This window comes from Austrofundulus limnaeus, unplaced genomic scaffold (genome assembly GCF_001266775.1).
Source record: "Austrofundulus limnaeus strain Quisiro unplaced genomic scaffold, Austrofundulus_limnaeus-1.0 Scaffold9, whole genome shotgun sequence".
Lineage (NCBI taxonomy): Eukaryota > Metazoa > Chordata > Actinopteri > Cyprinodontiformes > Rivulidae > Austrofundulus > Austrofundulus limnaeus.
The window spans coordinates 1,914,550-1,939,717 of NW_013952411.1; the positions used below are offsets into that span (position 1 = coordinate 1,914,550).

The following is a 25,168-nucleotide window of genomic DNA, read 5'->3' on the forward strand; positions in this document are numbered from 1 at the left end:
GTTGTTAAACATCTGAGTGGTGCACTACTGCTACTAGTGGTGAGAAAGGGTATTGCACCTTATTCACAATCAATGCAGTCCCGCGACCCTCTGCGGCCCAAAGTTAAAAACTGTTGTTCTTTTGAGACCCTCAAGGTGGTGCTCGGCCGCATCCCATGGGTTAAGAATCTTTGCTTTAGAGTTACCAGTTATCTGCTGGGAGCAGATCTTGCTATCTTCTTGCTAAGAGGCGACAGCTCCAACCCACTGTCCCACAGTGCCGCTTACGTATCGGTCATATTTCTGCTAATTATCTTCTCCTCCCCCTCCCGCAGGTTCCAACCTCTGCAACAGACCAACAAATCCTAACGGGGACTGCAGCCACTTCTGCTTCCCAGCTCCAGACTCACAGAGAGTGTGCGGGTGTCCGTATGGCATGAGGCTGTCGCCAAACCAGCAGTCCTGTGTGGAAGACCCTTCCAATGAGCCCCCCACACTGCAGTGTGGAGCCAACTCCTTCTCTTGTGGCAATGGCAAATGTGTCCCGCAGAGCTACAGATGTGACGGCGTTGATGACTGTCACGACAACAGTGATGAAGCCAGCTGTGAAATTAACAGTAATCCATTTTTCCCTCATTTAAACCAACTAGAGCTAAAACTCCTTGGTTGTGTTCAGGTTAATGTTACATAATCAGATCTTTATCTTCTTGTTTCCTAGACACGACTTGTTCCCCCTCTGCCTTCACCTGTGTCAATCGGCGCTGCGTGCCAGCCGGATGGCGATGTGACGGGCACAATGACTGTTTTGATGACAGCGATGAGCTCAGCTGCCCTACACAGGTGCCTGGAACGTGCCCTGTTAATCTGTTCACCTGTGCCAACCACAGATGTATCCCACACACCTGGCGTTGTGATACAGATAACGACTGYGGGGACGGTTCAGATGAAGCAGACTGCTGTAAGTTTCCTCATGGAGTTTAACAGCAGGGCACGCAACATTTAATTACCCGGAGGGCCAAACTGACTGAGTTAAAGTAATTGTAGGATTACATAATAAACTGGACCAAAAAAAAAAAACATATCCTTTCAGGCATTTTTGTTGGAACGTTCTTTTTGGGTTTTTCCCTCCTTTTCCAATAATCAAAATGTTAAATGATGTTTTATTAAGAATGATGTGTTTTAAAGTTAACCTAAGAATAAAAAAGTGTTAATTGAACTTGATTTAACTGTTGTTTGTTTTAGGTAATTGAAAATATTAAATAAGTCTAGACCTATCGTGGGCCCAGATATACAAAGTCACCATTATTCAGATGAATGTAAAGCTCTTGTTGTTTTTTAATACAATATAGTGAACAAAGAAAGGATAATAACGAAGACTCATTTATGTCTGCCAATTTGCGGTGACAGATCTAGGAGGTACATGTCACCCAGGACAGTTTCAGTGTCCAGATCATCGCTGCATAGACCCGAACTATGTTTGTGACGGAGACAGAGACTGTGTGGATGGAGCAGATGAACAGGGATGCAGTAAGTACTTTTCAAAAAAAAAAAAAACATATCAGGTGGTGATTTTCGACATTTATTTAAATGCATAAATCAGTTACCAGAAGAGGTTGTTGTGGTCAAATAAACTCTCTGTAAAATGCACCAAGCCTTTCCTAAGCCTCTTAGTTTATTGCTCTCACTTGCTGTGTTGTGCAACATTTGAGTGTAACACAACCAGAAAACAATTTCATGTTAGAATTAACATACTCTTTTGAAAATTTTTTTAGTCTACAACTGCACAGTGAGTGAGTTTAAGTGTACCAGTGGTCACCAGTGCATCAACTCCTTCTATCGCTGCGATGGAGTTTTTGACTGCAGTGATCGCTCTGATGAGCAGAACTGCCGTAAGTCTTTACATCTTGCCTGTGTTCGTAACATACACCCCTGAGTTATCACTCTGTCTTGTAATTTTTAGCATATCACAGATTATTGATGCATTTTAACTTTGACCGCTTCCTTCGTATATTCCAGCCACTAGGCCTCCAGGGATGTGCCACCATGAGAGTGAGTTTCAGTGCCAGTCAGATGGGAGCTGTGTCCCGTCTACGTGGGAATGCGATGGCCATCCAGACTGTCAGGATGGCAGTGATGAGCATCACGCCTGCCCGCCTCGTACCTGCCCTTCCTTCTTCTTCCGCTGCGATAATGGAAACTGTGTGCTACGCAGCTGGCTTTGCGATGGAGACAACGACTGCAGGGACATGAGCGATGAAAGGGACTGTCCCTCACCGCCTTTCCAATGTCCAAGCTGGCAGTGGCAGTGCCCCGGTCACAGTGTTTGCATTAATCTCACCACAGTGTGTGACAACACACCTGACTGTCCTAATGGTGCTGATGAGTCTCCACTTTGCAGTAAGTCGCATCCTCTGATTTTGACATCACACACTCAAAATTATAACCAAGTCACGTGTTTGATTAAACTATTATTTTTTTGAAAGTCTAACTAAATTAACCTAATTTCCCTCTGGGATCAATAAAGTATTTTTGAATTGAATTGAATTTGAGAATTTGTTGCTTAAAGCTGTATAACTGTGGAAATTCTTTCCTCATTTGCTTCTTGATCTGCTTTAAAGCTTGGCTGTTTTTTTTAGTAACATTTAAGCATTTCACGTCAAATAAGATTATTTTCTCCTTTAATTTTTCTAGTTCTTGAAATATATTAAACATATTCACATTTATCCACAGAAAAGTTCAAATGAAAATATTAAATATCACCAACTTCAATTTGTATTCTTGTGTTTAAATCAAGCATGTGTGTGTGATTTGTCCTGTTATTAACCTGACAATGATCTGTGATTTTCCCCCTCTTGCCTTTCTCACAATTTTCAGATGAGCCTTTACCAGGTAGGAACCAACTCTAAATCATTGGTAGAAATGCTGCGAGTAGTTTTGATTCATTTTTTTAGAAGACGCACCATCTCCATTAATATTTTTTTTGTTGATTTTTATTATTCACCATGTTTATTGTTCACCACAAAATAGTTACGGCACAGCACAGCTACTCTAAGTAAAATCGATGGAAGTAATCTTTGCTTTTGTTGTCCATCGTCATTAGAGTGCATCGTGCATGTAATGGATGTTATTTTAGATTTTCAGTGCTAAATGATTCTTTTTTTTCTGCTTTCAACCCAGATCAGGAAAGCTGCTCTGATAACAATGCTGGCTGCACACATGGTTGTATCCAGGGGCCATTTGGGGCCCAGTGCACATGCCCTGTGGGTTATCAGCTCAGCAATGACTCAAAAACCTGTGAAGACATCGATGAGTGTAATCCCCCAGGACTGTGCAGCCAGCACTGCTTTAATGAGAAAGGTTCTTTCCGCTGTCACTGCCAGGATGGTTACACTCTTGAAGCAGATCAACGTACCTGCAAGGTGTCAGGTGAGAAGAGATACCAAAAACCCTGTGTGCACAGAATGTCTACGGTTGATGATTTCATAATGAAGTAAAATGCTTTCATTATCAGCCCTGCAGTAATTTAAGCTTCAATATATTTTATCTTTGGTACACGTCTCAGTTATTTCCACTTTGCCACCTGTTGGGAAGGAGCCATAATAAAGGGGGAAGCTTGGCCCCAAGACTGCCAGACAGCCTTTCTTCTCCCTTGTCTTGCTTTGCCGCTCTGATTTCAAAAGATAAGACAAATAACATATATGTCAGTCACTGACCATCAGCGGTGTAATTAGAACATAATCACAAACAAAGGGCTGTTTATGGTGGGAGCGTGCCTGACATGAGCCCCCCCCCACCCCACCCACCCTACAGATAACTGCCTGAAAGCTTGCAGCACAATGGGACATTATTTAGACAAAAGTGCATTCCCAGAGGAGTGCCATTTGATTAGGGTCTATTTAACAGTCTAGTTGTATGGCTGTGGTCCACACACAAAAACCGATAAGTGCTTTTGTCAGAATGAAAATGAACATGGAAAAAAAGTAACAACAGTTTGGCTTCTGTTTATCCAGATTCGAGACAGGCGTTCCTGCTTGTGGCCAGTCGGAATCAGATCGTGCAAGATGACATAACCACTCAACCTAATGTGGTCCGGTCGCTGGTTCGAGATGGACGCAACATTGTGGCCCTTGATTTTGACTCTGTGTCTGATCGCGTGTACTGGTCTGACACAAGCCAGGACAGAATCTGGAGTTGTCACAAGAATGGCAGTGACAGAGCTGTGGTAAGACAGTGAGCTAAAATGTGAATCACAAGTTATTTGCTTTTTTAAAAAAATGCTTAAGAATATTTATCTTGCCAGGTATTTGACAGTGGAGTGACTGTGACAGAAAGTCTCACTGTGGACTGGGTGGGCAGGAACTTGTACTGGACTGATTATGTCCTGGAAACAATTGAAGTGTCCAAACTAGATGGCACCCACAGGACTGTATTAGTCAGTGAAAATGTCACCAACCCTCGAGGTCTTGTGCTGGATCCTAGAGAGAGGTTAGAAGTTTTATTATTTTATAAGCCTATTTGTAATTCAATGTCATGTTTTTTTCCCATTTGCTGTATATTGATGGTAAATGCCAATTTGCTTTGCAGTGCTCACTTGATGTTTTGGACCGACTGGGGAAGGAACCCCCGCATTGAGAGGGCAAGCATGGATGGGAAGCTGAGGACAGTAATCATAAGCAGCAAACTCTACTGGCCTAATGGTTTAACCATAGACTATCCAAATAGTTTGCTGTATTTTGCTGATGCTTACTTGGATTTCATTGACTACTGTGATTACAATGGCAACAACAGAAAGCAAGTTCTGGCCAGTGACTTGGTGAGTTTCTGTTGTGATAAAACCTTTTCTTTATCTTATCACTAAAGATTACGTTTATGTTAATCATCCAAACATTAACAGAATACATTTGAAATTATCTTAAATGGCATGTATGAGACACACCTTTTTTCTTTTGCTACTCTCTATGAAAAGGTACTGCAACATCCCCACGCAATTACCATTTTTGAGGATTTTGTCTATTGGACCGACAGATACATCAACCGGGTGATGCGAGCTCATAAGTGGCATGGGGAGAACCAGACAGTGATGCTGTTTAACCTCCCTCAGCCTATGGGTCTGGTGGCATTACACCCAGCCAGGCAGCCAGCAGGTAGGGCAACTAAAAATCAGCATAATCTAATATATGATAGCTGCAATTAGTTTGAATGTGGCCAGTGTGTAATACAAACCTGTGAGAAACTGTGACATACACTCACCTGACTTTGTTTGATTTGACACAATTGTAGGGCAGAACCATTGCTTGGGGAGTCCCTGTACTCACATCTGTCTACTCTCTGCTGTGGGACCAAGATTTTATTCATGCGCCTGCCCCTCAGGCTGGACTCTGGCAGCCGACCAGTTCTCCTGCACCAGAGGTATACTTGCTGCCAAAATGAGGAATACCAATCACAGCATGATAAAAAATATATATAGTTCAAATGAAGTTGTTATTCATCAGAGCAGTTAACATTATTATAAAAGAGAAAAACTGAGAAAATTATCATTCTTGCATATTTTAGGTAGAAAAACACATTTTCACGTTAGTAAAGGGAGAAATCTTTGAAAACAGTATCTTTGTGTTATCAATTGATCCAAGCACTTGTCAACAACCTCCCATTTAGACTCTCTTGTAAAATTAGTGTTCCAGRCATAAATAATAGAAATCATATAAGCGTGTCTTTCACGGTCTCAAGAAGACAAGGGACCTTTAATTCAGAGTCCAAGGAGTCTGCCGTAGGTCAGCAGCTTAACTCATCTCAGGTTTCAGCCTCTTCAAACCRTGTAGAATGCAATCTTCCCCTGAAGCCAACAATTATCCAAGAATGAAAAAGCCCAACGATCATTCRTTTACTCTAATCTCTGATGACAAAGCAAATCAGATTGTGGAACCAGTTTTCATCAGTCAGTTCTTTTTTAATAGATAATGACCTTTTTGCTTGATATCTCTAATTTGCACCAAATATTGTAGTGCTACTTTTTAATTACCATAGACTAAAGCGACGTCACTGCAGCCTCTCATCCCAGTTCTGCTTCATAATTTATTGTATAATTTTAAAATGTTAGATAGTCCATTTCCTTTGACACTATAATATGAAGAGACTGCAGTTGTGTTCTTTGTTCTAGTTTTGGAAATGTGTTGKTCTTGACTTTTTGTTGTTGTTTCTTTTTTAGTTGAAGATCCTTTTCTTGTGGTTGTGAGAGATAGCATCATCTATGGTATTCCTTTGAACCCAGAAGAAAAGAGCAATGATGCTATGGTTCCAGTGGCTGGTCTTCAAAATGGCTATGATGTTGACTTTGATGATAGTGAACAGACCATCTATTGGGTGGAATACCCAGTAAGTCAGTATTTGCTCTTCTAACATGCATTAAAAAGGAATGATGCAGTTGAAAAGTTATGATGAATTTATTTTACTGTTCTGTTTGGAACTTCCTTTGGTTCTGAAGAAGTTAACGTTTGAGTGAAACATGTTAGATTACRTGAATACATCAATTTTATGCGCTGGGCAAAGTCAAATTATTTCTTTTTGTCCCCTAGGGTGAAATCCACAGGGTGAAGTCAGATGGTACTAACAGGACAGAGTTTGCTCCTGCAGCCATTCTTGGCTCCCCTGTTGGCCTGGCTTTGGACTGGATAACTGAGAATCTGTACTACACCAATCCAGCCACACAGTCTATTGAGGTGAGAAAAATGGTAAAATAAAAAAAAAAATCTAATAAAATCGTAAATATCATAAATATTAGAGTAGTTTTTACATCACACATTCCAATACACTTACCTATCTACCAGCTAACCAATTATTTAAACAGCCAAATAAATTGACTAATCCATCGCCCAAGCAACTAAATCAAACAGCTAGCCAATCTTATTAACCAATGTGTCAAGCAACTAAACTGACCAACCAAATTGAATTAACAAACAAAACTGATTGGAGAACCAACCATGCTTGCAAACTGAGCAATCAACCAAGCTGGCTGGCAGAGCAACCAACTGACAAAGTGACGAAGCAAAAAAACCAATCCAGTGAAACTCATCTGATTTGCTGACCAACCAACCAACCAACCAACCAACCAAGCAACCAAACAAACAAACAAACAAACAAACAAAAAAACAAACAAACAAACAAACAAACAAACAAACAAACAAACAAATCAGTCTGACCCACCAACAGAAATACCAAATGAAACCAACAAACCAATCTTACTTATTTAATCACAGTTACCGTTTTTACATATTTCTGTACATGTGTCCCTATTTATATTTTTACTAATTTGTGTATTTTGTGTTTGCCCAGGTTTTAAAGTTGAGAGGCGAGGTACAGTACCGGAAAACCCTAATCACTAACAATGGTTCTCCGACTGGAGCTGGCAGTCCTGTTGGCATTGCAGTAGATCCAGCACGTGGGTAAGCCCCATGTATTACAGTTCTGGCACAGCCACGTAAATCTGCAGCTACKGAGCTCTGTCACCATCTACATCACCATCTGTTCTGTTCTAAAGAGAGGTTAAKAAGTGTTACTCTAGAACACCATGCAATCTAAAATCTTGGCAACATGCAGTCAATTAACAAAAAATATTTTTAATTTCATGTTACAGTTGACCATGATGGGTTGGAATAAACCATATAATTTTTTGATAAATGCTGTATGCCTTACTAAATTGCTTTGAAACACAACAACACAATTTAACAATACATTTTCTTCAGCAAACTGTATTGGACAGACCAAGGAACAGAGAGTGGCATCCCTGCTAAAGTTGCATCTGCAGACATGGATGGTACAAACCCAGTCAACCTTTTCACCCACAACTTGGATCACATTGAGTTCATCACTGTGGACATCAAAGAAAACAAGCTGTACTGGGCTGTAACAAGCACAGGCAAAGTGAGTTTCCATTTTCTTTATTCTTTTTAAAATTCTGACAGTAAAGATATGTTTTATACCTTGAATTGAATATAGTAAATAATTTTTGTAAAGATATTACTGATATCCTTTTGTGCATTAAACTACCACAGATTGAACGTGGTGATCCAGATGGAAGTAATCGCATCACCATCATGACAGGCCTGTCTCACCCTTGGGGTGTGGCTGTTTATCAGAGTTACCTGTACTTCACTGACCGTGACTTTGAGGTCATAGAGCGTGTGGACAAGTCCACCGGTGCCAACAGGGTTGTGTTGAGAGACAACGTGTCAGGACTTAGAGTCCTAAAAGTTCATTTTCGAGAGAGTGAGTAGCACAATTGCTCAAAAATATGTAATCTACCCAGTTTTCATTCACCATTTAATTCTTCTTGTTGATTTTTCTTTTATRTGTCACAATACGCTTTCTCTACAAACGCAGCATCTGCAGGTGCATCGAATGGCTGCGCTGACAATGTGGGAATGTGTGAACAGCTCTGTCTGCCTCGACCAAATGGCCTTTTGACATGTGCATGTGCAACAGGTTTTAAACTTAACCCTGACAACCGGACCTGTGCTCCCTATCAGTCCTATGTCATCATCTCCACTCTGTCTGCCATTAAAGGCTTCAGTCTGGAAGGGTCTGATCACTCTGAGGCCATGGTCCCTGTTGCTGGAAGAGGTCAGTAATAATAATAATAAAAAATGCCACTGTTAAAAACATGAGCTGAATTACTGAGTGTCAAATTATTCTCTTACAGGCCGTAATGCACTCCACATTGACGTGCACATGGCTTCTGGTTACATATATTGGTGTGACTTCAGCAGCACTTTGGCAATGCAAAATGGGGTCAGACGCATAAAACCTGATGGCTCAGGATTGCATAGCATAGTTACATCTGGAATTGGTCGGAATGGTATTCGAGGCATTGCTGTGGACTGGGCTGCAGGTAAGCTTGTTGTTTTCTCTTCTGTAAGCTGTAAAAAGCAAAATAACTGCACAAAACTTTTTGAAGTCCTATTTGATTTTGTCCTCAGGTAATTTGTATTTCACCAACGCCTTTCTGACTGAGACCTACATTGAGGTACTTCGCCTGAACACAACTTTCCGCAGGGTGCTGCTGAAGACCCAGGTGGATATGCCACGCCACATTGTTGTAGACCCCAGAAATAGATACCTGTATTGGGCTGATTATGGTCAGACTCCAAAAATTGAAAAGGCACTTTTGGATGGAACCAACCGCACAATTTTAGTGTCCTCTGGGATTATCACCCCACGAGGCCTCGCTCTGGACTGGCAAACTGGCTACGTGTATTGGGTTGATGACTCTCTTGACATGATTGCTCGAGTCAACCCCCACAGAGGGGAGACAGAGATTGTCAGGTATGGCAGTCGCTACCCAACCCCTTATGGAATTACAGTGTTTGAGAATGACATAATTTGGGTGGACAGAAACCTTAAGAAGGTTTTCAAAGCGAGCAAAGAGCCAGGGAACACAGAGCCGCCTGCTGTCATTAGAGACAATATCAACGTATTGAGAGATGTAACTATCTTTGACCAGCGGACTCAACCCACCAGTGCCCTGGACCTGAACTACAACCCTTGCATGGAAACCAATGGAGACTGTGCCCACTTCTGCTTTGCCCTTCCAGGCTCTAGYGCAGGCACACAAAATAAAAAGTGCAGCTGTGCTTTTGGGGATCTTGCAGCAGATCAAAAGAGCTGTGAGATGTCAAAGAATGATTACCTCATCTACACCACTGAGAGTACGGTTCGCAGCTTGCGGCTTGATCCAGAAGACCATGCATTRCCCTTTCCTGTCGTCAACGTGCTTCGTACATCAGTGGCTCTAGATTTTGACCTTGTAGACAATAGGATCTACTTCACACAAAGTTCAGGGTCAGGAGCAAGCAAGATCAGCTACATCAGCCTGTCTCTCCCCACTTCACCTCCTGTTGTTGTAGCGTCCGGTGAGTTTAACATTCCAGAACTTACTTGAACAGTCTTAGTTGGTGCTATCATAATGGATTTTTTTTTATAATTTAAAAGATCTTGGAGCTCCTGATGGTGTTGCTTATGACTGGATAAACAAACGTATTTACTACAGTGACTTTGTAAACCAAAGCATCAGTTCTATGTCTGTGGATGGTGCTCAGAGAAGTATGATTGCTCATGTACCCAGACCAAGGGCCATCATGTTGGATCCCTGCCGAGGGTAAGAACTGCATGGCATACCCCTTTTTGAGATTAAACTGGACGTGTTTAAGCTTTTTGTTTTTTTTTTATTGCACAGATACATTTATTGGACAGACTGGGGAGTCCATGCAAAAATTGAGCGAGCCACGTTGGGTGGAAACTTCCGAACAGAGATTGTGAATAGCAGTCTGGTGTGGCCAAATGGTCTTACTTTGGACTATGAAGAAGAGAGGCTTTATTGGGCAGATGCCAGCTTGTAAGATCTGGAGAATCCCACTTCAGCCATTTTATTTTGTATCTGTTGTGCTATTTTGTTACTCCAAAACTTTTCATTGTCGTGATTTTCTTTTCCATTAGACAGAAGATTGAGCGATCCTCTCTCACGGGATCCAACCGTGAGGTCATTGTCAGCACGGCCATTTACCCATTTGCCATGACCATGTTTGGTCAGTTTATCTATTGGACTGACTGGAATACCCACAGTATATATCGAGCCAACAAGTATGATGGCTCTGACCTGAGGGTTATGATTCAGAACCTTCCTTCTCGACCAATGGACATCCATGTTTTGGCCAGCAGGAAGCAGCAGAAGTGTGAAAGTCCCTGCCAGCAGTTCAATGGAGGCTGCAGCCACATCTGCACATCAGGTGCAATCTGATACTCTGTTTTAAGTAAAGACATTTTTCAATTAAATGCTGATAATTTTTTATTTATTTATTTTTACAATTTTGTTTTGTTAGGTCCAAATGGAGCTGAGTGTCAGTGTCCCACAGAGGGCCGCTGGTATTTGGCTGACAATAAGTACTGCATACCTGATAATGGGACTCGCTGCCAGCCAGGCCAGTTCACCTGCATGAACGGCCGATGTATTCGAGCACAATGGATATGCGACAATGACAATGACTGTGCAGATGGCAGCGATGAGTTTGAGAGAGTCTGTGGTAGGCAGTTCTTAAAACAATTTGAATTACTTATGTACGCTTCTGAGCTTCAATTATTTAACGTCTGTAGTCTTCCTGTGTCTCAATCAGAAATCAACTTTCTCTTTTCTACCTTCGTTACTAACAAAACATGTGTTTTTGTTCCCCTTTAACAAACTAATTTTCCCAGGATCTAACCCAATCTTCAGCTATGCTGGTGTGTATTTTTGGCACTTTGTGATTGAATTTCCAGTGACATGCTACTCCCTCATAAATAACCAGAATTAACACTAACACAAATCAATGCACTTGTTTTTGCATGTAGCCCCACAGTTGCTGTCATCTTTTATTGCCTTGTCAGGTAAAATGAGTTTCTGGTGAATGTAAACATATCGGTTTAGCTGTTGGTCATATCTCTGACCTGTTTTTTGTTCTGATTGGCAGCCTTCCACACCTGTGAGCCTACGGTGTTTACCTGTGGGAACGGTCGATGCGTTCCCTACCACTACCGCTGTGACCATTATGATGACTGTGGAGACAATAGCGATGAAGTGGGCTGCCTGTTCAGACCCTGTGACCCCAATACAGAGTTCACCTGCAACAATGGGCGCTGCATCGCAAGGGATTATGTCTGCAACGGCATCAACAACTGCTACGACAACGGGACTTCTGATGAGCAGAACTGCCGTGAGTATKGCCACAAAGCATAAAGAGAGGTTTAGTATTTTTTTGTGGCAAATGTTTTAAACTTGTGYTTATTGCAGCGGAGAGAACCTGCCAGCCAGAGCAAACAAAATGTCAGTCTACAAACATCTGTATCCCACGTTCGTACCTGTGTGATGGAGACAATGACTGCGGAGACATGAGTGACGAGAGCCCAACACATTGTGGTGAGTTCACCAGCTTCAAGGGTAAKGCATGTTTTATGTACTGATTAAAGCTTGTACTCTTGTTCAGTTCCTCAWATGTTAGTGTGGCCTAAATAGATGCAAAAATAAATGTCTGGATTACATGTTAAAATCAAATCACCACTTAAAAATAACTCCTAATAAATAGACTCACCTTTTTTCCATCATTTTTTATTGAATATATTATTAGAAAAAAGAAAGAAACACAACAACAATAACAAAAACAAAAACATAAGAAACAAACCCATACAATCTCTTCCTTACATACTGAAGCTACAAACGTAATTTTGTGAATAGTTTAAAGCAGGGGTGCCCAAACATTTTCCTCAAGAGGGCCAAAATGAAAATCTATCTGGGGCTGCGGGCCAAATGCAGTAATATAATACTTGAAATACAAATATTTTTTAAGTAAAATCCTTTATTTTTAACAATTAAACTTGCAGCCAGTGCAGTGGCCCGCTTTTGTTTTACTCTGCACAGTTGGAGAAAGTCTGTCATACGTTCAACTAGTAAAGGCTCATGGGACATTAATGTCCCATGAGCCTTTGCTACTTAGATAAMCTCATCACCATGAGTGAAGACTATCTGTACTACAGCCCCTTATATAGTCATTGGGCCAATAGATGAAATGACTAAGTGGAAATACTGTGTTTMTACAAAAGACGACAGGTTACAGCTTAGTAACTATGTCAACTGCTGGTGGGCCAAATCAAATGGCTTGGCGGGCCAAATTTGGCCCGGGGGCCCCACTTTGGGCTCCTCTGGTTTAAAGTAATATTGTGTTCTTAATCCTTTTTAAATAAGCACGCTGGAATGCTTTAACTTGTCAAACTTTAATACATTTAGCAAGATTTCAGTTTGAACAGAACTGCAAAGCGTTTTTTTTTCTGCTCACAAAAGCAAAATGTATTTGATCAAGTCCTCTAAGTGACTTTATTTCTGTCTATATTCTCCACCTAGCTACATCCACTTGTTCTCAGAGTGAGTTTCGTTGCTCCAGCGGCCGTTGCATCCCCGCCCACTGGTACTGTGACGGAGGGTCCGACTGCTCTGATGGCTCAGATGAACCCCACTCCTGCAGTGAGTGTCGGTCAACTCTCTCACATCCAAAATGAGCCTTTGAGCTTTGTGCCGCAGCTCCCGCCTCTTTATCAGCTGCTTGCTTATTGTGTGTCCGTGTCYGTCAGGCAGTCTGCATCTGTGTTGTGTGAGAGACTCCTGTGAGTGATGTTGCGAAGAGTGTGAGCCAGTGGTGTATTTCTTTGTTGATGATGTGGTCAGCCAGGCCTCCTATTGTGGGCTGCATTCCTCTGTGGTGACGCCCCTCAGTGTCTACAGACAAACAGCACCTCCCCCTCTCTTTATCCGCCAGGGGTTACAGAGCCTCACTTTGGCTTTTGTTTAGATAGCTCAACATGCATGGGAATGTGGAGTTGCCATGACTATTTTGAAAGCTTTGCCAGTGTTGTATTGGGCCTTCTTTGTAAGTTGAAAGGCTGTGGGGGGAAGTACCTAAAATAAATGGCCATTACAAACCGAATGAAAATGTCATAATTAAAAAGGTTAGCTAAGATTTGTTGAATTTTACAGTCACAGCCCTGACAATTGTTATGTGTGCTATCAAATGTGTTCGGTCTGTCTCTACAGCCATGCTGGCCAGAACCTGCAACACAGATCAGTTCCGCTGTGATGATGGCAGGTGCATCGCTTTATCTTGGATCTGCGATGGGGACAATGACTGTGGTGACATGAGTGATGAGGACCAGAGACACAACTGTGGTATGCACTGTTGCTTTACCTTTCTATCACTTCTTCGTGCCCTTATCCTTTGTTTTGGTTCTCCACAACTTCCTGAGTTTGGCACCCCCAGCTCCCAGCTGGGGGTGCCAAAGACACACTCCTGAAGACACACTCCTGTCTTCAGGATTTTGACATGTCACCAAGGCAGTGTTGTAGGGTGGCCAGTGGCCCAGCATCTTAGTCTCTTGCAGAGTTTTTTCCAATCCAAGGAGCTGACATTCCTGATTTCTCCTGCCTCAGTCGTTACTTTGTGCATGTCTCCTTTCTCTGGCTTTCTGGCTCAGGGTGGATCAAGATTCTTATATCTCACCAGTGTGTGCTCCAAAAATAAGAGGCCTAAAGCTAAAGATTTTAGCGCTGCTGGAGCCTCAGTGGGAGACTCACTTCAAACAATGCAGTCACGGCTGTGTGGTTTGAAATACAGTTTGGAATGTTTGGATTTCCAAAAAAATGTCACCAACATTACTTAACTTCTTGTAAATCCTCGTGTCTGATCATATTGTGTTCCCAGCCAACCGCACGTGCTCAAGTACAGAGTTCACCTGTGTGAACAACCAGCCCCCTCAGCGGAAATGTATTCCTCGTGACTGGGTGTGTGATGGAGATGCGGACTGTGCAGATGCGTTAGATGAGCATCAAAACTGTACACACAGATCCTGTGGCATCAATGAGTTCACCTGTGGGAATGGTCTCTGCATCCGCAGCTCCTATAGGTTAGATWTAAAATAATTGAAACCCCATTTGTAATGAGTCTTTGTGGAAGTCACAGCTAATCGTGTGTGGCCCTTTAAAGGTGCGATCGTCGCAACGACTGCGGAGACGGCAGTGATGAGCAGGGCTGCACCTACCAACCTTGTCAGTCGCACCAGTTCACCTGCCAGAATGGCCGCTGCGTGTCACGTGACTTTGTCTGCGACGGAGACAATGACTGCGGGGACGAGTCTGATGAACAGGAGCACATGTGTCATACTCCCGCTCCCWCCTGCCCCCCGGGAGAGTTCAGGTGTGAAAATGGACACTGCATCTCTCTGAGCAAAGTGTGCGACAGGAATGATGACTGCTCCGACAACAGTGATGAGAAAGGATGTGGTGAGTCAGAAATCTGTGGTTAGAGTGTAAGTCTGCTGTAGAGCTCTTTTTTTTAGCAGCTTATGCTCCATGCTAAATTTGAAAGGACTACAAAGACAGCTACTATTTGTATTCAAGTAACAGTTCTTCTCATAGCATCTTTTCTCTTCTCGGATGCAGGTGTCAATGAATGCACTGACCTGTCCGTCCACCACTGTGATCACAACTGCACTGACACGCCCACCAGCTTCATATGCACATGCCGTCCCGGCTACCGTTTAATGTCCGACAGCAAAACGTGCGACGACGTCGATGAGTGCGCGGAGACGCCGAGCGTGTGCAGTCAGATCTGCGAAAACACCGTCGGCTCCTACATGTGCAAGTGCTCTCCAGGGTTCCTCAGGGAGCYGGACGGACGCAGCTGCCGTCAGAACAGCAACATCTCGCCGTACCTCATCTTCAGCAACCGCTATTATCTGAGGAACCTGTCGACAGACGGGCAGGCCTACTCGCTCATTCTGCAGGGCCTGACCAGCGTGGTCGCTCTGGACTTTGATCGCGTTGACAAGCGCCTCTATTGGGTCGACGTAAACCGTCGAGTGATTGAGAGGATGTCTTTCAACGGCAGTAACAGAGAGGTAGTGGTCAACGGAGTTCTGCATGGAGAAGGACTTGCGGTTGACTGGGTAGGCAGGAAGCTCTACTGGGTGGACAGCTTCTTGGATTGTCTTCAAGTGTCTGAACTAGATGGTCGCTTTGTCAGAAAACTGGCCGAACACTGCGTCGATGCCAACAACACTTTCTGCTTTGAAAATCCCAGAGGAATTGTTGTGCATCCGAAATATGGGTGAGGAATTAGCACATGTAAAAGTATTGCACTATTTCAAAATGGTTATCACTTATTTAAAACAACAGATATATATTTATCACTAGCCCTTTCTTTTGTTTTATAATCTTAAAATGTAATTTATTCATTTGAAAAAAAAAACTGTATTCTTTGAATTTTTTTAGTTTTTAGTCTATAACTATATTAATTAGTTTGTTCTAGGAAAATTTTCCTGATACACTGGGGTGGTACTGGTTGAGTAATAGTTTATGTATACAAGACTTATTTTGTACTTTTGTAACACCAGTTTGTGAGAAAACTTCAATTTATGTGTGGTCAAATAGTTTTTTTTTTTTTACATTGTTTTGTTGTATGAGTTATGGTCACCAGCCATATGGAGCTGAAATTAGACACTCTTGATGATGTTGATGTTGATTTTGGTTAAGAGTGAACATAAAATCATTTTAGTATGAGGTTTTTCTATGTTAGTCAGTTCAGCCTCAGGACATTCAAAAATTCACTTACCCTGAAAATCACCACCTAGTAGACTTTTTAAAAATGATAAACATTATTATTTGCTTCTTTGATGGTTGTATCAATCACATGTATGTTCATAATGATTGAAATAGCTTCAAATGTTTTCTGCTTTTTGTATATGGATGCCTGCAGTTTATATAAAAGTCACTGAATTGATTTCCTTTGACGTCCTGTTAGATACATTTACTGGACAGACTGGGGAGATAAAGCTTTTATTGGTCGTGTYGGAATGGACGGAACCAACAAAACAGCGATCATCACCACAAAGCTGGAGTGGCCCAACGGCATCACAATCGACTACACAAATGATAAACTCTACTGGTCAGAYGCGCATCTCAACTACATTGAGTGAGTTCAATAAAAGGCATCATCATCATCATTCATTTAACTCGCAGCACAAAAAGATCTGTCACCTTTAAAACCCTTTTTTTCTTCTCAGATTCTCTGACTTGGAGGGTCGGCACAGACACACAGTGTATGATGGAAACCTACCTCATCCATTTGCACTGACTGTTTTTGAGGATACTGTATATTGGACTGACTGGAACACACGCACAGTGGAGAAAGGCAACAAATACGACGGCTCTGCTCGGGAAGTTCTGGTTAACACCACGCACAGACCATTTGACATTCATGTATGCCATCCTTACAGGCAGCCTATTGGTAAGGTAAAAACTCAAAAGTCCTCACAAGACACACACTCAACCAGCAGTGATGAATGGATTTTGTATGTGTGTGTCTCTTCCTGTGATAGTAAACAATCCCTGCGCTGTGAACAATGGGGGCTGCTCACACCTGTGCCTAATCCGTCATGGGGGGCGCGAACACACCTGCCAGTGCCCCGACCATTTCCTGGCTGTTCGAATAGGACGTGTGACCCGATGCCTTCCCATGTGCACAAGCACGCAGTACAGATGTGCAAACAATGAACGGTTTGTTGGTTTTTCTTTTCTTTGTGTCAGTGCCTTAATGGTCATTTAGCATTTAAAGAGATTTTAATTGGTTTGTGTTGTTCAAACGTCTCATCCACGCCCGCTTTTCCATCAACAGTTGTATTCCTATCTGGTGGAAGTGCGACGGTCAGCGGGACTGCAGAGATGGCTCCGATGAGCCCTCCACTTGTCCGAATCGCCACTGCCGACTCGGCCAATTCCAGTGCAACGATGGGAACTGCACCAGTTCACACTTCCTTTGTAACAGCAACCGGGACTGTCCTGATGGTTCGGATGAAGATGTTGTTCTGTGTGGTGGGTCCATAAACAGTATTTGCTATTTTTGAAATTTATTTACTGACCTTTATTTAACCAGGCAAATTCCAATGAGATCACAGATCTCTTTTGCAAAGGAAGCCTAGGCCTCAAGGCAACCTATTGTACATGTTTTTGTTCTGTGGGGGAAACCAGAGTACCTAGAGAAAACCCACACAAGCATAAGGACAACATGCATCCACACAGAAAGACCCCAGGTCCAAATCGGGGATCAAGCACAGGACCTTCTTTCTATGAGGCATCTGTGCTAACCACTGATCCATCGCGCTGCTATGTGCTTCTTTAGACTTCATCTGTTCACATTGTTTTTTTTGTTTCTTGGCTAGTTGTTCAAATATTCTGTCGACTGAATTGCTTGATCTTATTTTCAGCTACGCACCAATGTGAGAGCCATCAGTGGCAATGTGCAAATAAGCGGTGCATCCCTGAATTGTGGCAGTGCGATGGTGAGGATGACTGCGGTGATCAGTCGGACGAAGACCCTGCCCACTGCTCCACCCGGACTTGTCGCCCTGGACAGTTCAAGTGCCGAAACGGGCGCTGCATCCCACAGAGCTGGAAATGTGATGTTGATGATGATTGTGGCGACAATTCAGATGAACCTCTAGAGGAATGTAGTAAGTAATCCAAAATATCTTTCTTTGCTATTATGCTAAAAAAAACTTTAAAAATTGACTCAGATTCTGTAAACTTCAACTGTGGACATCTGTCAGCTGACCGTTCTTCTTTATGAAATTCTTGACGTGTTTTCTAATTGGGTCTGGTTGTTGGTCTTTTTTTTCTCCAGTGGGACCAGCCTATCGATGTGACAACCACACAGAATTTGACTGCAAGACCAACTACCGCTGTGTGCCGCTGTGGTCTGTTTGTAACGGTGAAAACGACTGCCGAGACAATAGCGATGAGCAGAGCTGCCGTGAGTCTTTTGCACAACTGAACTGTTATTTCCATTYGTTATTTGGTGCGTTTCAATTGGTCCAGCTCAGGGGTGTTTAATTGGGCTGTCGTTCTGTATGTTTTACTTGTTTTCCTGCTTCAACTCACACGATTCAGTGGTTGAATAACCTCTTCAAGTTCTGCAGAAGCTTTTTAATCATTTAAACCAGGTATGTTGAAGCAGAGAAACAAGTAAAATATGCAGGATAATCCTTGAGCACCAGTATTGGACACCCCTGGTCTAACTCTAGAGAATTCTTTAGGAGTGAATGGAGAGCAATTAGCCAACATTTCAGCCTCCCGTGTAACTTTGGTGCTGGGAGGTGCTGATGGAGAGCGCCTCACCAGTCACCCTCCCCCAAGATTTACCTCACCCTGGGAGCGCCACAGATTTATGACCTGTTCATTGGTATGAGTCAGCATACGTGTGTATATGTTGCGCGCGTTGTTGTGCTCTGTCCTTGCGCGGGGGCAGGGTTCATGGAAGTCTCTTTGCGCTCGCTCTGATTCAAACTCGCTCGGTCGCAGCCTCTCTTATCTCGAGCCCCTCGCTCCATTAGTGCCATGCCTGTGCAGGAGGGGAGATCTGCGCTAATCTTCTTGTAAGAATGCAGAAGATGGGCCAGGTGGAGGGCTAAGGAGGGCAAGCCCAGTGAACACTGTGCTATCTTTGACCCCCCAGCACCAAGTGGTAGAGACAGCTCAGACCATCTCTGCTGCACTCCTCTGCTTTCTGTGCTTCTCATCTCCCGCAGCCTTATCCTCTTCAGACACAGGATACTGGCATGCGCAGAGTTCACACATCTGTCTGCAGCAGCCTGCTCTCCTCCCTTTATGACCTTTGCTTTTTAATTAAAAAACACCAGTCAGTTATTTCAAAGTAACCCTTTGAATAATATTAGAACCCTAGACAATTATTGTACATGTTCATAAAATTACCCCCACATAAATGTGTATATAGTTTAAAGTTTAACAGTTGTTGGTGATATTTAATGTTTAAACTTATTTGTTGTGCAACCTGTTGTGCTTTACGATATAAGAAAAATCATGCAATATTGTTGAATCCTGCAATAAGTTGCAATAAGTTTGCATCACTGTTTCTGTTCTGTCATCATGATGATCACACATTCTGTGAACTTTAGCATCTCAGTCATTATCATTTACATAAAGCACATGATTTACGGGCAATGGGCCTCATGCAAGAACCGTTCGTACGCACAGATTTGTTCTTAAGTTGTGCGTACGAGTGGTTTAAGAGAATTTGTGGCATTCACCGATGTTTTCGTATTCCAAGATTTTTTTCAGATACAAACAAAATTTACGAGTGGTCCAGACCTGTCGTATATTTTACGAGCAGTCAGTCTGCTGTTATCCAGACGGGTTTTCCTCTCTAATAACTTTATATTTCRTTAGTTTGAAGATATTTTGWGTTGAAAATAAATCACACTCCATAATTATGTTGACAATAGGCTATTCTGCTTGGATTAGAGTTATAATTTTAAATGTAATAATTTAGACTAACAATATACACTCACCGGCCACTTTATTAGGTACACCACGCCAGTAACGGGTTGGACCCCTTTTGCCTTCAGAACTGCCTCAATTCTTCGTGGCATAGATTCAACAAGGTGCTGGAAGCATTCCTCAGAGATTTTGGTCCATATTGACATGATGGCATCACACAGTTGCCGCAGATTTGTCGGCTGCACATCCATGATGCGAATCTCCCGTTCCACCACATCCCAAAGATGCTCTATTGGATTGAGATCTGGTGACTGTGGAGGCCATTTGAGTACAGTGAACTCATTGTCATGTTCAAGAAACCAGTCTGAGATGATTCCAGCTTTATGACATGGCGCATTATCCTGCTGAAAGTAGCCATCAGATGTTGGGTACATTGTGGTCATAAAGGGATGGACATGGTCAGCAACAATACTCAGGTAGGCTGTGGCGTTGCAACGATGCTCAATTGGTACCAAGGGGCCCAAAGAGTRCCAAGAAAAGATTCCCCACACCATGACACCACCACCAGCAGCCTGAACCGTTGATACAAGGCAGGATGGATCCATGCTTTCATGTTGTTGACGCCAAATTCTGACCCTACCATCCGAATGTCGCAGCAGAAATCGAGACTCATCAGACCAGGCAACGTTTTTCCAATCTTCTCTTGTCCAATTTCGATGAGCTTGTGCAAATTGCACTGCAGGAGATTGTCTTGACCAGGTCTACATGCCTAAATGCACTGAGTTGCAGCCATGTGATTGGCTGATTAGAAATTAAGTGTTAACAAGCAGTTGGACAGGTGTACCTAATAAAGTGACCGGTGAGTGTAAATTGTCCGTCCGGCCGACTTATCCGGGATCAGGTCGCGGGGGCAGCAGCAGAGAGACCCAGACTTCTCTCTCCCCAGCGACACTTTCCAGCTCGTCCTAGGGGACTCCGAGACGTTCCCAGGCCAGAGGGGATACATAATCCCTCCAGCAAGTCCTGGATTTTCTCTAAAGTGTCAGACATATTTTGAAAACATTTTAAAATGCTTATTTCAGAACCCCAACTGAGACCACTTGAGACCACGCGGCGTGCGGGGTGGGGGTGGGGGGGGTACGGTGCACAACGGTGTGGCTTCTGAATAAATGAAAATGATTTAACACAGTTGTTTATACTTTTAGCAGCTCTTTTTATTCCACAGCTGACCTGCTAAAAATGACAGATTGTCTTTTCTGGATCTCTGACAGACGGACTTCAATCTCTGAACTCGTAAAGTTCTTTTTATTTTTCGCTGTCAGTTTCATGAATGGACACTTCCTGATATCTGAGGCAGGAAACTTAGCCTTATATGGTGTTTTTGGGGTGGTAATTATGCTAATCTCCTCTCGCGTGCACGAGCAGCTAGATATGAACAGGTGGAATTTACGCAGYTCATTTACACACTTTTCCTGAAGATAGAAGMGTTTGTTGAATCTGACGTGACATGTTCGTACGAACCCTTCGTACGAACAAAAGTAAGAGAAATTTAGGATAAGAATACGAACATGTTCTTGCATGAGGCCCATTGAGAGGCTCTCTGATTAGATACATTTATTGGTCTGCACAGGAGAACATAATATGTAATAGTCTTATAATAATTTAGGCATATGCACTTCTGAATAATTATTACAAATTGAACTCTATGAAGTGAATAGGTAACAGCATATTGGTGTAGTTTATTTAAATAAACCATTTTGTACCTCCTTCCATTGTTAATTTTACAAGTTAGAGTTTTTATTTTTGGATTAAATGTCATTCAAATGAATTGTTGAGTCGCAAATGTCTTAATTCACAATACATCCCAGTTGTGCAGCTCCCCCCTGAGGAAATGGCTCAAACATGTCCAAATGCAAATCTGTTTTTTTAGTGGTCCCCTATACATTTTTTTACAATTTAACCCAAAACAATGGTGCTATACTTCATTTGCAAAAAAAACAAAAAACAAAAAAAACAAAGCAAAATAAAACATTTTTTGTTAAATCTGTAAATGTTGAAGAGCTTTTATTTGTTTGGTGAATTGAATTGCCCCAAAGCCACCTTCATAAGCTTATTGTTTATGCAGATGAAGTGAGCTGTGATCCTACCGGAGATTTCCGCTGTGACAACCATCGCTGCATCCCGCTGAGATGGAGGTGTGATGGTGATGATGACTGTGGGGATAACTCTGACGAACACAGCTGCAGTGAGTAATATTCATTACCTCAAACACACAACTGTGTTTCATCACAGCTTTTTTTTGTGTGTATCAAACCAGATAAAATTTAAGAGGGGTTTATTGTTTGATGTTACCAGAGCTATGAATAAAACAGGAGTGGGAGAAAATAGTTTTGCTGAAATGTTTTTTTATCTGAATTTCGGTGAGGATTGCTGAGAGTCTTCACTCGTGCTGAGAGTGTGGTGGTGGGAGAGCTGGTGTTATCAGCAGCTGGAGAGACAGGCTGTCCTCTCTGTGTCAGAAAGAGGGAGTGAAGGAGTCAGTCGCCCTTTGCCCTGGAGAATTTAAACATGGCAGCTAATAAGTTTAATGCAGCTTCTCAAAGGAAAAAGAGGTGGAGTTAGAATACGGTGGCGCGGCTCCTCGGTGTACTGCAYTGCTGAGGACAAGTGAGTTTGGATTTAACAAATCTGCCATTTCAGTGTAGATGAGTTGATTTTATTATTATCATTCTGAATGTYAGCTATTTTCAAAAACAGATACATGTTCAGAAAAATTAGTCAAACCAAGATGTTGAGAACCAACAACTTTTTGAAGTTCTTTAAATCATGACTTCATCATKAGTATTTAAAAAAAAGGTTCTGCTTTTGATTTATTCTGCTTCCTTGTTTTCTCCCAGCGCCGCGCTCGTGCACAGAGAGCGAGTTTCGCTGTGACAATCTGCGCTGCATTCCCGACCGTTGGGTCTGTGACCATGACAACGACTGTGAGGACAACTCGGATGAAAGGGACTGCGGTAAGTGGAGGCTCTTTGTTTTGGCTCAAAATCGGGACTGTTTGGGAATAATGAAGGGGCTGCACTAAACAAAGAGGCAATAAAACTTCTAAGTCTGAGGCGTAGACGGACGGGACCACCAACAGTTAGTTATTGAAAGCAAGATTATTCAGTCCGCTCCAAAACAACTATCTACAGTACACTGAATATGGCTGTGGTTGTTGAAAGTTATCTTGGTGCTATGTTTTGTTCTGCAGAGTTGCGGACATGTCACCCTGGCTACTTTCAGTGTGGGAGTGGACACTGCATCGCTGAACGTTTCAAATGTGACGGCAATGCCGACTGTTTGGACTTCACGGATGAGACATCATGTCGTGAGTGTCACAGTTTGATATCAAAACTGTTTACAGTATTGCTTTTATTGCTTTGGTTGCTTCATTGAGTAGTTGATCCAGGGAAAACAGAACCCAGGTGTCATACACAAAGAGCGAACTAAACTACATTCAACGAAACGGTTCTGAGTTTTCCAATAACAGTGAATTAGTGAACCTAAAACACAAGCTTTACAGGAACTATAAAAGGACACCAAGACAAAAGCCAAAGAGGACTTATCTTTTCTGATTTCCAGCAACTCGATTTCCCAACGGCACATACTGCCCACCCACCATGTTTGAATGCAAGAACCACATTTGCGTCCAGCCCCACTGGAAGTGTGACGGAGACAACGACTGTGGAGACAACTCAGATGAGGAGCTGCACCTCTGCTGTAAGAAACAGCCGGTTCGGATGTTATCGGTCCATTAAATGGACGTTATTAGCGGTTATCAGTCCCATAGAATGGTTTCAGATTGTCCCGACAGTGCCCCCTAGTGGGTTACCAGCGCCATATACGATRGAATGCAACAATCTGCTACCACCGGAGTCTGGTCTACTTTATCATAGCCCAGGTCATTTTCTCTAAATGAACCTTAGTGGCTTTATGCCTCATACTAGCATTCTATGGGATGGAGAACCCACTAGGCGGCACAGTAGGGACAGTCTGAAGCCAGTCTATGGGACTGATAATGGCTAATAACGTCCATTTAATGGATAACATCCAAAGCTGGTGGTAAGAAATAAACTTGAAAACACAAAGATTTATGCTTCTAAATCACATACCAGCTACTGGGATGCGTATTAAGGTTTAACTCAGGCTTAGTGGTTCTTCTTCCTTAGTGGACATCGAATGTGAGGCTCCGTTCCGTTTCCGATGCGACAACAACCGCTGCATCTACAACCATGAGTTGTGTAACTCCGTCAACGACTGTGGTGACAGCTCTGACGAAAAACAGGAAAACTGTGAGTGCAGATAGATCACTGCAGCAACTGGTGCCGTTTTGTGTGAAAACTAGATTCATCCTGCGGCCTCGGCTAATTTATTGTCTTCGCCCAGGTCAACACCCCACACACGGACCTTGTAGTGATGAAGAGTACAAATGCAGCAACAGGCAGTGCATCCCTCTTCAGTACACCTGTGATGATTATGACGACTGTGGAGACGAGTCGGATGAGCGTGGGTGCCGTAAGTGACATTAACAAACGTGCTTCACAACCCTCCAGAGTTTTATTTTTAGAGTTTTATGCTGGTTTAGTTTTGCAGGTTTGTTTTTTCTTGCTTTTATTTCCACATGGAGCCACGGAGATGCAGACACAGCTCACAGCTCCAAAAGGAGGTTATAAGCTTCATGTGTATAAGCTCCGGATGTGTATAAACTTTTTTGTACATTTTATTTCTCAGTGATGAGGCGGGACTATCCTGTTAAAACATTTATTTGCAATAAATAGGTTGCAATGTTTTGAATTACAAGGCATTTAAGTGATATTCAACAGGAGTGTACAGGGGTGTTGCATTTTGTCTTTCTTTACCACCATGATGGCTACAAAAAATTGCACGGTATTGTTGCAATACCCGGTATTTAACTTTTATCCCACGTTTGACATTCAGTCCAACTGTTTCAGACTCCGACAGCAGACACACCTGCAGCGCAAACATGTGCGAACACAACTGTACAGACCTSACAGGAGGAGGCTTCCTCTGCTCCTGCAGACCTGGCTACAGACCCAGAGACACAGAAAGACACATGTGTGAAGGTATAAAACTCTAATCCAGAAGTATTCAGCACATCCAGGTCATGTTATAGCTCACGTTGTTTCTGCTGACAGATGTGAACGAGTGTGAGGTGTTTGGAACGTGCCCTCAGGACTGCAGGAACACAAAGGGCAGCTATGAGTGCTTCTGCTCGGAAGGTTTTCTGTCTTTTGGTGAGCCTCACGGGACTGAGTGTGCTGCGCAAGGTAA

The 25,168-nt window shown here is 42.7% G+C and overlaps 1 protein-coding gene across 5 annotated transcripts in view; it reads left to right on the top strand.

The window, feature by feature from the left end:
* The window catches only part of lrp2a (low density lipoprotein receptor-related protein 2a), a 50,105-nt gene that overhangs the window by 18,048 nt on the left and 6,889 nt on the right, over positions 1-25,168 (top strand). For 4 of the 5 annotated variants that reach the window (XM_014001463.1, XM_014001468.1, XM_014001466.1 and 1 more), the window contains 47 exons: positions 315-596; positions 698-937; positions 1,387-1,506; positions 1,752-1,868; positions 1,996-2,376; positions 2,854-2,868; positions 3,157-3,405; positions 3,990-4,201; positions 4,280-4,464; positions 4,564-4,792; positions 4,946-5,123; positions 5,260-5,388; positions 6,185-6,351; positions 6,552-6,695; positions 7,309-7,418; positions 7,719-7,896; positions 8,028-8,241; positions 8,356-8,595; positions 8,675-8,863; positions 8,952-9,884; positions 9,964-10,129; positions 10,208-10,366; positions 10,468-10,757; positions 10,851-11,051; positions 11,221-11,247; positions 11,356-11,391; positions 11,475-11,717; positions 11,795-11,920; positions 12,899-13,018; positions 13,586-13,717; positions 14,250-14,451; positions 14,532-14,827; positions 14,987-15,653; positions 16,347-16,517; positions 16,609-16,832; positions 16,924-17,101; positions 17,220-17,416; positions 17,809-18,054; positions 18,225-18,353; positions 21,963-22,082; positions 22,735-22,851; positions 23,088-23,204; positions 23,459-23,596; positions 24,046-24,168; positions 24,263-24,391; positions 24,829-24,960; positions 25,033-25,164. In XM_014001463.1, coding sequence (XP_013856917.1) covers positions 315-596; positions 698-937; positions 1,387-1,506; positions 1,752-1,868; positions 1,996-2,376; positions 2,854-2,868; positions 3,157-3,405; positions 3,990-4,201; positions 4,280-4,464; positions 4,564-4,792; positions 4,946-5,123; positions 5,260-5,388; positions 6,185-6,351; positions 6,552-6,695; positions 7,309-7,418; positions 7,719-7,896; positions 8,028-8,241; positions 8,356-8,595; positions 8,675-8,863; positions 8,952-9,884; positions 9,964-10,129; positions 10,208-10,366; positions 10,468-10,757; positions 10,851-11,051; positions 11,221-11,247; positions 11,356-11,391; positions 11,475-11,717; positions 11,795-11,920; positions 12,899-13,018; positions 13,586-13,717; positions 14,250-14,451; positions 14,532-14,827; positions 14,987-15,653; positions 16,347-16,517; positions 16,609-16,832; positions 16,924-17,101; positions 17,220-17,416; positions 17,809-18,054; positions 18,225-18,353; positions 21,963-22,082; positions 22,735-22,851; positions 23,088-23,204; positions 23,459-23,596; positions 24,046-24,168; positions 24,263-24,391; positions 24,829-24,960; positions 25,033-25,164 — 9,330 coding nt within the window. The remainder of the gene's footprint in view (positions 1-314; positions 597-697; positions 938-1,386; positions 1,507-1,751; positions 1,869-1,995; positions 2,377-2,853; positions 2,869-3,156; positions 3,406-3,989; positions 4,202-4,279; positions 4,465-4,563; positions 4,793-4,945; positions 5,124-5,259; positions 5,389-6,184; positions 6,352-6,551; positions 6,696-7,308; positions 7,419-7,718; positions 7,897-8,027; positions 8,242-8,355; positions 8,596-8,674; positions 8,864-8,951; positions 9,885-9,963; positions 10,130-10,207; positions 10,367-10,467; positions 10,758-10,850; positions 11,052-11,220; positions 11,248-11,355; positions 11,392-11,474; positions 11,718-11,794; positions 11,921-12,898; positions 13,019-13,585; positions 13,718-14,249; positions 14,452-14,531; positions 14,828-14,986; positions 15,654-16,346; positions 16,518-16,608; positions 16,833-16,923; positions 17,102-17,219; positions 17,417-17,808; positions 18,055-18,224; positions 18,354-21,962; positions 22,083-22,734; positions 22,852-23,087; positions 23,205-23,458; positions 23,597-24,045; positions 24,169-24,262; positions 24,392-24,828; positions 24,961-25,032; positions 25,165-25,168) is intronic. The other variant, XM_014001465.1, reaches the window with a different exon arrangement.